We start from the raw sequence: 11929 nt of genomic DNA, 5'->3' as shown, positions 1-11929 counted from the left end.
AGGATCCTTCTCAATGTTTTGGCTACGCTGTTCACACTTACACTGAGCCTTTAATTTCCTCCCACGAAGACACCAATAATATATCAGTGTGGCATTGTTGTAGCGTGTAGAAACGAAGAGGTTTGCGTACAAATGGCCAGACATGCCGTGTTTTCATCGGGGACACATTTATGGAAATCTGTGGACTGTGTAAAGTCACAGCTGCGTCTCGAGCTCACTCTCGCCTGTGGACAGTCTTTTCGGTAGGACGAGCAGAATCAGACACATTTTGAATTGAACTACATGTTTACTCACGTTGTCATGGAGGGAATAAAAGATCAAGAGTATCTAGTTAATTTAAAAATGCTTTTTCCAGAAAAAGAATCATGCTAATCCAGAATAATTGTTCATTTATGATTTTGGTTAAGGCTAATTATCTTGGTTGTTGAATTATCTAGAAAAACCAAAACAAATATTTTTAGGGAACAATATATCATACATTCAGAAAGAAAACTGATTATTCTGTTTTCTAAACAAAAACACCCCTTCTTACCTGAATTGCTGAAATTGAACAAATGAAAACATAATAATAAATGTCAGTTACTTTCTAGGGATTCTTATAGATGGAAAAATGTCAATCAATCAATCAATCTACATATTTTACCATTTAACAAAAGAAACGACATTTATGTCATAATGCAACATTTTAACACTTAAAATCTAAAAGATTTGCCAGGTCTACTCACTCTCCCCAGTTTTGGCCTTAACTATTTTTCAATCGGTTGTTTTCAAAATGTATTTTCAGTTTTTCCCTAATCTATAATACAAGGCTTTAGAAGGAATTCCACTGATTTAATATCATTTGAGAAGACTGAGAAGTAGAAGAAAAAGAAGTAAGCCATAGTTTTCTTATCACTTAACCAATTCACCACACTGATTCTCATAACACCATTTTAGTAAATCACAATTAATTTTCTTTCTTGGGCACCTACCCTATTTTAGATTAAAGTGGTTGTTGTTTTTAGCATGTTTTAGGTTTGTTTGTTTTTTTGTTTGACACATTTCTTTTTTCCTGTAATGTTTTTTTCCCTCCGATATCCTTTTTTCCCCCCATTTATTATTTACATAGTGTATCTATCTGTATTTCTTGTTCTTAGCAATGACACAAATCTCACCCCATAGATGGAGAGAAACGTCAGAGGGCCACTGGACCGGAGTGATAGGGGGACGTGTGTGGACCCTGACCCAGACCGATGATACCCTGTGGTACCACATTTATAAAAACAAAGCAGAACAGAATAAGGGATGTGACAGGAAGAGGAGAGCTGGTACATCTTCCCCGGAGGAAAACAAGTCAGAAAAGAAATTCAAAGGGGGAGTGAAGGAAGAAGAGGTTGAGCAAGTGGCCGTGACTCCAGTGAAGGAGGAAGAACAGATGCTGAGAGATTACTTCCAGCTGAACGTAAATCTGGAGGAGCTGCACACTCACTGGGGACAAGCAGACCCTCACTTCAAGCAAATTGCAGATATCTTCACAGGTTAGCGCAAACTGGTGCACTCACGCTTACACATGAACAGTCAGTATTATGTGTTTGTTGTCTTAAATATGTAACTTGGTCTTGCTCAGGTGTGCGAATGCTGCGTCAGGACCCCACTGAATGCCTGTTTTCCTTCATTTGCACCTCCAACAACCACATCTCCCGTATCCAGGGCATGGTGGAAAGACTGTGCCAGGCTCTTGGCAGCCCACTGTGCCAACTGGACCAAAGCACTTACTATGATTTTCCTTCCCTGACTGCGCTTGCAGGTGTGTTTTTTTTCTTCCTTTCTCAAAAGTGCATAGTGTAGTTCTGTTTCTTTTAAATGTGGTTTTATCTCACTATTAAACAGCCTTTAAACTGAAGTCTGTAAACCTTTCACTGTCACACACCTAAGTACATAGAGAAAATGAGCATTTTTAGCTTACAAGGACACAGGGGCTGCTGGTCCACTGCTGCCTTTTGGTAAGTTACTGCCTGTCCTAATGAAGGATTTCAAACATTGAAGTCACAAAACGACACATTTGAACTTACTGATAGAGGCAGCAGTGGATTAATAACTCTAAAATTTCCGATTATCTCTCAGTGACACAAACTTCTGTTTGTATTACTATCAGTAGTATGTGTGTAAATGTACCAGATCTTGAAACACATTGCTATTTAATGTTTTCAATCGTAATGGGCAGACAGCAGTATAGAGGCGCGTCTCAGGGATCTTGGTTTTGGATACAGGGCTCGGTTTCTGCAGCAGAGTGCGAAGCAGATTCTGGAAACCCATGGGCTCCAGTGGCTCAAAGGTCTGCGCAGTGTCCCGTACCTGCAGGCCCGTGATGCCCTGCGTACTCTCCCCGGTGTAGGCATTAAGGTACAGCAGCCTGTTATTTATTTATTCAATGTTTAAATGAATGAGTTTAATGAATGCTTTCTTTCATCTTGTAGGTGGCAGACTGTGTATGTCTGATGTCACTGGACAAGGCCGAGGCCGTGCCTGTCGACACTCACGTGTGGCAGATTGCTAAGCGTGACTACAAATTTGCTTCTGGCAGCACACAGAAGACCATCACTGATAAACTCCATAGAGATATTGGTTGGTCTTCACACATCAGTTTCAGGCGATTATAAACAAAACGACTTGTTTTTAACACAATCCTATGTTATATTTTGAATACAGGGAATTTTTTCAGAAACCTGTGGGGTCCCTATGCTGGTTGGGCACAGTCTGTAAGCGTTATTTAAAATTCACAATCTTTTTTTAAGTTCACTCTTTACAGTGTCCTATTACAAGTGTCTCCTTCCGTTTTAGGTGTTGTTCTGTGCTGACCTGAAGAAGTTCCAAAAGTTGAAAGAAACTTTAAGTCTGGCGCAGCCAAAGAAAGAGGAAGAGGATGAAGAAGAAGTAGCGAGGACCACATGCAAGAAAACTAGGATTAAGATGGAAGGTGAAGAGACAGTGAAGCATGGGAAGACTAAGTCGGCAACAAAGTGTGTCAAGAAGGAAAGGGTGCTATGACGTAAACAAGCCTTCCTATTACCAACAGCTGTACTACGAAGCCAGTTTGTGAGGTATATTGAAAGTTAGAGTTTTCCTTGTCATGTGAGGTTGTCTTTTAACATGGCTAGATCACAATGACTGCAGACATGCTATTTCAGAGTTTCATCTTAAAATTGTCAAGGTTTATGAAAATGTAGGACTCAAATGCAGGTTGTTGGGATTTTAAAAAAAAGAAGGGGAAGGCAAAAGTAATACGCAAACAGAAAAGAACCCTGAAACATGGGCAGCAGGAATACAGACACTAGGGAGGCAGGGATAATCAGACACATGTGAGACTGATGGTGGCAGGTGATCATATCCTATCATATATCCTTATCATGTCCAGACTGACATGACCTACTTTGAAGTTCATTGCAGAAAAGCTCTGCTGAGGAGTTTGTTCAAATACCATATGTGTGAAATTGGCAAAAATACCAAAAGAATACAAAAAAAGCTCCTACACAAAGACACTTTAGGTTTTGTAAAAGCAAATAGACACAATAGAGAGTACAGATTTACAAATGTTACCCCCCTGTAGCTCCACTCTGGGCTCTGTCCAGTCTCCTACCTGAGCACAAGCAAAATATATAGTCATCAATACAGAGGAACAATTTATCACATTTCTTTTAAATGTTGACAGAAGTGGCCAAAAGGTGGCAGTATGTGGTGCAATGCCAGATGATGTCACTACTATCTGCCATTTGCTTTAACTTATTTTTACTTTTGAAATCAAATCACACTGTTTTTTTGTCCAGCCATTATGGTCTTGTATATGTATGTACACATATATATATATATATATATACATACAATATATTTATATATATATATATGTATATATATATATATATATATATATATATATATATATATATATATATACATATGACATGATATGTGAGCAGTCACATTATGCATGCAGCAGCTGCATCTGTGATTTTATGTGCACACAACCATAAGGGCATTTGTTATATTTGTGGAATGGTGTGCAGCCATGTGAGTTAATGACTGACTCAGCTTTCATCTTCACTCCAGATGAGCTGCACAAAAGCTGGGACACAGAGTCTCATTGAAGATACAAACAAAAACAAACAAAAGTGTGGAGTTTGGAGAACATGGAAGGTGAATGTGTTCTTGAGGGCATGTATTTGTACACAGGATGACACACAGACTAAAACAACACCACAGTAACCTGTGTGTTATGTAAGCAGTGGGTCACAGCTTGTGTTCAGCCCTGAGGAATTGTGGAGTGCAGAGTATATCTTTATCTACTTGCCCTCTTTTTCTTAAAGCTTCTCATACTGACACCAGGGGGCGCCACATTGGGAACATCAGCAACAGTGACAAGGCTTCTGTCTGTTTCTGATGTGCAGCAGTTAAAAGACTGTATTTGTTTGTCTGTGGATGACAACAATATCTGAATGTGATTTTGTGGTAGATGAGTCTGAGAAATCTGGAACCTGTGTGTGCACTTGTATTTGTGACCTCACTTGTGAGGACCGGTAGTCCTCATGGAGACCAAAACCTGGTCCTAATGAGGCAGAACCATATTTCTGAGTAACTGGATAAGTTTAGGGCTAAGATTTGAATTGTGACTAGGTTTAGGTTGGAGTTAGGCACTAACTGGTCTTCAGGAATGTAATGTAAGTACATGTAATGTCCTCTGAAGTCAGGGAAACCAGACACATTTTGATTGCAACCTGTCTTTGTGAGGACACCTTGACTGGTCCACACAACTTTAATGCCCTTTTGAGGGTAAATACATGGTGTTAGGGCTATAATTCAGGTTAAGGGTTATGGTTAGACAATTTATTGTGATATTTTAAGGGTTAGGATATCGGGCTAGGAGATGTATTACGTCTCAGAGTGTCCTCACCAAAAATGGTATGCACAAATGCTTATAGGTGTTTGTGCATATTCTCATTTTTACCACATTTTCAGGTATAAACAGATATTTTTAGGATTCAGTTTTGAGCAGTAATGTTACCCAATAAAAACCCAAAATATATTACCGTCATTTTTTTTTCCCCTTATCCACTAATGAGTAGTGGGATTACAGGGATTACGTTTTACATAACAGAAATAATGATATAATTACTAAGTAAAGTAATGCTGTCATCCAATTTTTTTTTTTTGTCCTTATGCAATGATCTCCAGTGGGCTTTGAGACTGACTCTGGACTTGATTTCAAGTCTGATATGTTTATTAGTATGTTCAGATCTTTTGTATACTTCTGTTTTGCTGATTGGTTTCATTATTCCTTAATGAATGTAAAGGGGAAAAGAATGCGTGAGTCACTGAAAAAAATGTGGTAATTTGGTGAAGTAGTCTGCCAGGTTATCCAGATTTGGGCAAATTATAAGATTCAAGATTCAAGATTCAAGATGCTTTATTTATCCCGAGGGAAATTATTGTGCAACAATTGGGAGGTAAAAGTGTAGATGTACAAGAGTTAAAAGATACATTAAATAAAATAAAATAAAATAAAAATAATAATAAAAATAAAATAAAATAAAAATAAAACAAAAAAATAAAATAAAAATAAAAGTAAAATAAACAAATAAGACAATGCAACAAAGTGCCAAACAGAAGGAAAAACAGTAACTTACAACAGTAACTTAAATGCAACAATGCCACAAAAAAGAATCCAACAATAACATGTTTCAGAAACAAATCACTGACTCAAGCTTTAATTACAGAACTTGATTAAGAGACTTTCCACCCGTGTGTCCTCCTACCTGTCTTAAATAATGCAGGTCAGTCCTGTAACTTATACGTATGGCACCTTTGCCTGACAACTTGATACATGTGAGGAGTTTTTAGTGGGCTTTAAATAAAGTCAGAGCAGAGCCTTATTTAAAGCTTCTAAAATTAACAGATCCTTAAAAAGGAAAGATTTTTGCTGCACCGACGCCGACATGCACCTAACACAACACACCTAATGCTATCTCGCAGTGTGGATTGTGTTTCTATACCATCTTTGTCCAGGAATGTGTAGAATACATTCCACTTGGTTGTTTGAATTGATCGTGCCGGAGCCTCTGAAATGTAACACCAGAGCAGACGGAGCTGTTTCTTTCACCCCAATCTATAAGACACTGATGCTTGATCACAGTCAGCTCAGAAGTGATTCCAGTACATGGGAGAAATAATTCCATTTTTACCACAGTATAAGCCTTTATTTGATTAAGAACAGTGAAGATGCTGATGTTTATCTGCACGCATGAGATGTAAAAAAGAACACCTCCATCAGCTCTGTGCTCTGTCTCTCTCCTGTGGCTTTGCCCCTTTGGTTGTCTAGACACCAAAGAATGAATGATCTCCCCGAATCTGGGCCCCAAATGTGGGGACTGGCTTCCCCATGACTTTCTCCAGCTGCACTGGGTTTCACCACATCTAAGGTGAATCAACACAACTCCCTTTAAATCTGATCCATATTAGGTACTGTGTCAGATGCTGTTATATAAAACATCTGCTCCTGCTCAGGAACAATAACACACATCACTGAAAAGCGGCAAAGTGTGAACGTGCATGGAGCCCATTTTTGGTCTGGGACTAAGACACAAACGTAGATGAAGAATGAACAATCCAGACTAATAGTGATGATAATAATAACTGAGCACTGCCAATAGAAAACAGCTGGGAGACTTTTTCCCCCCCAGACTTTGTTTATTGATACTATCAGGATGTGAAGATGATTTTGTTCACTTGATTTATTGTCAAATGAGTTTACACAAAGCTGATGAAGTCTATCAGCTCCACGTGACTCTGTGTTTCTCAGTATAGCTGCGTTTGGATCTTGTGTTTCCCAGCAACATCGCTGATGTATCTGATGGCGTTAAAATTGTGTCTGTTAACCCCTCACGCTACAGGATAATTTGGCCAGATAATCTGTTCAAATCAGCCTAAAATCAGAAGACACCCACAATTGTTGGAAGGACCAGATTGGGACCGAAATCTGGCCAATTATCCTCTAGTGTAGGGCAGCACCAATTTGGAACATTTAAAAACAGGAATGGGAGGAAAAAGTCACCTCATATCAATGCGTTACCTTTTAAAAAAAAGTGCTATTATTTTTGTTTCATATACATGGCATTCATTTAACCGATCAGTAGCTGGTCCTAAGTTAAGTGGCTTTGAATTTTTGTTGTTTTAGTTTCTTATGTTACATTTTTTTTCACTTTCCACATAGTTGTGTGGTTGCTTTGTTCTGCACATTGTGCTTCCACCTGGAATGAAATGTACTGTATAAACACATTTTGCTCCCAATCTGTTTCAACACTGTGTGAGTGAATGCATTGAGTTGTGCAAGGCGAGCGTGTGGTCACAGTACAACATGAATTTCAAACTACATTTACCCCTGCAGCTTTATCACCTACAAAACCTAGAGTTCTGCAGATTACAGTAATCTTGTTACAGGTGAATTAACAATTCAGTTCATACATTACACACTACACCCAGGGATAGGGTTTATAATATTGTGTTATATTCTAAATTATATTACATTTCAAGTGGAACTGTCAGATAGATATGAATTCTCTGGTCTTTTCTATTATGTAAGTGAGAGTTTGCTGACTTACTCCCTGTACCTGTAGAATATTAGTCATAATCCATGTGTAATAAATCTGATTATTATCTTGAAGTGTCCCTGTTCCTACTGTCCACCCCTGTCAGTGTCTCTCCAGCTGGTTCAGTAGTAATATAATGGCATTAGGGACAATCCTCTGAGCTGCACGGGTTATTTTAGGACTCAGGCTGTACAGTGCAGGCAGTCTAATGAGAGAGACACATACACATATAGGGAAAAAATATGAGAGTGTGATGATTATCGGGAGGTAAACAAGCTCAGAGTCTTTATCAGCACTTGACCGGTTTCAGCAGCACAGTTTGGGCTCCGACAACATGTCCCAACTGGAGTGTTGTGTTTGTGCAAGGCAGAGACAATCAGGCGATGGATGAAGTGTGGAGGCATTGAGCCAAGGTGCAGCATGAGGAGGCAGTATCATGTTGGCTCAAACTGGCCAAACCCTGGTTGGAGGGCAGGAGAGGAGAGAAGAGGAGAGGGAGGCTAGAGTTTCATGCACATGCAGCTCTGTTCCCTGCAGCTTATAGTCATTTGCTCCTGCTGCTGCTGCACCAGAAATGTCAGGTGCCTCCTCCTCCTCCCCTCACCTGCCTCCACATGACACCACCTGGTCACTTTAAAAACACAGTTCAGAGCAGCTGTAGTGGTAGTAGCAGCAGGGGGAGTAACACATACAAACAGCAAAAATAAATTTGTTTTAATGACCACTACACCTTTACTACAATAATCCATCCACCTGGCAGGTGAGGAACATTAAAATGTCCATTAAATACAATAATTATTGCACAACATATGCAGTTGCATCTTGAAGAAACCCCTTATTAGGCACTGAATTAATGCTGAGAGCATTTTTAGGGTGGGTTATGACCACAGTTGGCCTCATGCAGTGCTACACATCTTTACATAGATTTATTGCTTGTGGCTGAATATTGGTCCACTCCTCTTTAATGGCTCTGTGAAATTGCTGGTCATTGGAGGGGAACTCATATCTCCATCCATCCATCCATCCATTATCTACTGCTTTACCCTCCACCGGAGGGTCGCAGGGGGATGCTGTGCCTATCTCAGCTGACATAGGGCATTAGACGGGGTACACCCTGGACAGTTCGCCAGTCCATCACAGGGCCACACATAGCTTTTTTAGCACACGGTTCATTCAACTTTCACCCTGAAGCAAAAATACATTTCATTGGATATTTATTGATCATTTTCTGGATTAATCAATTATGTATTTGGTCCACAAAATGTCAGAACATGGTGATCAGTGTGGAAAAAAAACTTATTTGAAATATATATATAATATAAAACTTTTCTATGGTCAGTATTTATTTATTATCTATATGACCACTCAAAGCTGCTTTTACACTTCAGTTTTTGCCATTCACTCACATTTGTCACAGCTGCTATAGGAGCAACTTGGGGTTAGGTGTCTAGGCCAGGGACACATTGGCATGTAGACTATAGCAGAGCCAGGAATCAAACCCACAACCTCCAGGTTGAAGGACAGTTCGCACTACCACTGAGCTAACATACTTGTTAAATGAAGCAAGGAAACCAGAAAAAAAATGATTTAAGAAGCCGGAAAACGTGTTTGCAAACCTACTAATCAGAAATAGCCGATGATTAATTTAGTGAGCGATTTATCGCCCTATTATCAATTCATTTGAATAAAATATTTTATTTTATTTTTATTTTAGTCACTTTTTGGCCATGTTGACAAGCACAAAACGTTTTTATTAAACACATACACGCATGCACGCGCGCGCGTACACACACACACACACACACACACACACACACACACACACACACACACACACACACACACACACACACACACACACAATACGGCTCGAAATGAGCACGTGCACTGCGGGCTCTGATGACGTCACTGTCAGTGTCGTCACATTTCCAGCGGGCACCGTTTTAACAAGCTGCTGTTTAAAGGTAAATGATGCTCACACACACACACATTAACGAGGCTGGGGCCGCGTGTCGCACGGCCGTTGCGTAACACGCGGCAGCTCGATCTGTAGTCGACCGTGTTTATCCGCTTGTGAAGAGAAAAAAACGAGGCAGGGAGGGAGGGAGAGGGAGGGAGCGATGTGAGGAGAGATGGAGGTGTCGGAGGAGCGGAGGGGGCGTTCATCTCCTTACTAGCTCATGACTGGAGAGAGCTGGCATTGGCACAAGGCTCCAGAGCGCTAGAGTCTGTGTACATGTGCGGTAGAGGAGTGTTCCTTTTCTTTGTGTTGTATTAAAAATTGTTTTTTTTTCCTCCCCTCTGGATAACCTGCTATGTCTTAGCCCCTCGTATCCTGCCGCAGCGGACGCCATCGGAGCGTTGAGTGCCGCAGGTAAGTGACGGACTTTCTTTTCTTTTTTTGGGAACAGTTGTGAATCGGCTGCTATGCGGCGATACTTTGCGCAGTGACTCACGCGTGACGCGCTCCTAAACCTGTGCCGCGGTACGAGACCGTGAGTGTACATGTAGTAAGCGGGTTACTACTAAATAGCCAACATGGGGTGGCCATTTGACTGTCCAGAATTCACATCACAACTGTCAGCATCATCATTTTGACTGGGCGTAATTACATTTGGTCTCAAATGAAGATATCATTTGAATATGCAGAATTAAAATTAAATGTATCTCCAATTTAAGCTACCTGAAACCTGGAGCTGCAAAGATTAATCAATTGCATTATCAGTATATAAATACAAGTTATTTATATACTTTAGTAGTATATAAATACCCCCCCCCCCATCAATTCATCCATTCAATTGTAAACAATAGTCCTCAGTCATATAATCAATCTCCACAATAATAAGACTATCCATAATTGCAGTTCATTAATTCCTCAATTCATGATATGTCATTCTGACTTTAAAAAAAAATGACAATATAGTATATTTAATTGGTAAGAGAATTAAAGTCAGTATTGCAAACTAATAATTTAGTACTGGTTATGTGTCACATATGACCAGACTGTAGCTATTAAATGGTACAATAGGGATGGGCAAATCCAACAATTTGAATATTCTACACTCCAGTGCATGAGAGCTAGTGAAAGTCATGCAGGGTTCACATGAACAGGAGCAGCTTACGAGTTGCATTCAAGATGCTGGTAAATTTCATCACTTCTGCCAGGTCTGCAGCATTTTATTCAAGAACACTCACAGTCCACGAGCTAAATGCTTGCTGCCACTGCTGCCACCTTGTGACAATATATGCAGCACAAATTAGTCTTTGTAGTGAGAGATTTTTTTATTTATTAATGCAATCCTTTATAAAATATTTGTTTTTATCTTTTTAATCTTGACTTTTTAAACTGTGGTTTTCATAAATGTCACAGTTTTACCTGTGTTTGGTCCCCACACTTAGGCCTTGATTCGACCGTCAGAAAACAAAATCTGATTATTGCTTATCTAGATTTGTTCCACAATGGCTTTTGAAAGTCTGGACACAACCAATCAAACAAATCTGACTCAACCCACATTTGGAGGTGGTTTGAAATGCAATTCATATCAGATTTCTACCTAGGCAGCTCACTCTGAATCAAATTGGATTTCAGTTGCTCTCAAAAACAGTGTCAAGGCTGGTGACAGAAGTTGTTGTTACCAAAGCCACTGATATTGAGCATTAGATCTGCTCATCCCTACTTTCTTCAGCCAACTACTTAGCTAGCTGCTTACGGATACTTTTTGACTTTTTATCCAGTTCATTAAATCACCCATAGCTAGTATAGTATAGAAGGTAAAAACCTGGTAATCTGTCATTGGACTGGCCTGGAAAACATAAATGCACTCAAATACATGAGGGAATAAAAGGGGCCTGTGTGTCCACTCCAGTGGAAATAACTGTGCACTTACGTGGTGGAATAGCAACAAGTGGAGTAACACTTCTCCATTTGGCCACAGCTTCGAGGTATGCAGCATGTTGTGTCTGTCTGCATGTGTACATTGTGTTTACGAGGGTTGGCCAACCTCAGCATGTGTAGGAGAAAGGTTGTGGTGTCGTGTCAGAGTCTGCACCTGCTCCTCATCAGGAGCTGAACACATTCAGAGGGCAAAAGATTGCTACAGCATGTAAGGCTGCAGAGCCAAATCACTTCCCAATGCACTGACAAGAGAAAAGCCTCGCTATATTTTTTAAGTAGCTATAAAAAAGGATTTATAAGCTGTTCTGAAGCTGTTTTGAAGGGGGCCGAAGATGCTCCATGCATCAGTACTGAATAGACCACTGTCTTTCATGGCTTACCTTGTAAAAAATATTATTCACTCATATTACAGGTCAGA

General features: G+C 39.9%; 1 protein-coding gene across 1 annotated transcript; it reads left to right on the top strand.

Moving 5' to 3' along the window:
• Positions 1-132: 132 nt before the first annotated feature.
• Positions 133-4121, top strand: ogg1 (8-oxoguanine DNA glycosylase; the record flags this gene model as incomplete). The annotated part of the gene is made up of 8 exons (XM_083895028.1): positions 133-242; positions 1162-1517; positions 1607-1786; positions 2204-2382; positions 2457-2604; positions 2689-2738; positions 2821-2956; positions 4084-4121. The coding sequence occupies 8 exons, from the start codon at positions 133-135 to the stop codon at positions 4119-4121; spliced, it is 1197 nt and encodes a 398-aa protein (XP_083751154.1).
• Positions 4122-11929: the final 7808 nt, after the last annotated feature.

The sequence above is a fragment of the Microchirus variegatus genome (genome assembly GCF_963457635.1).
Source record: "Microchirus variegatus genome assembly, chromosome: 9".
NCBI lineage: Eukaryota > Metazoa > Chordata > Actinopteri > Pleuronectiformes > Soleidae > Microchirus > Microchirus variegatus.
This window is presented reverse-complemented; position numbering and strand designations above follow the sequence as displayed.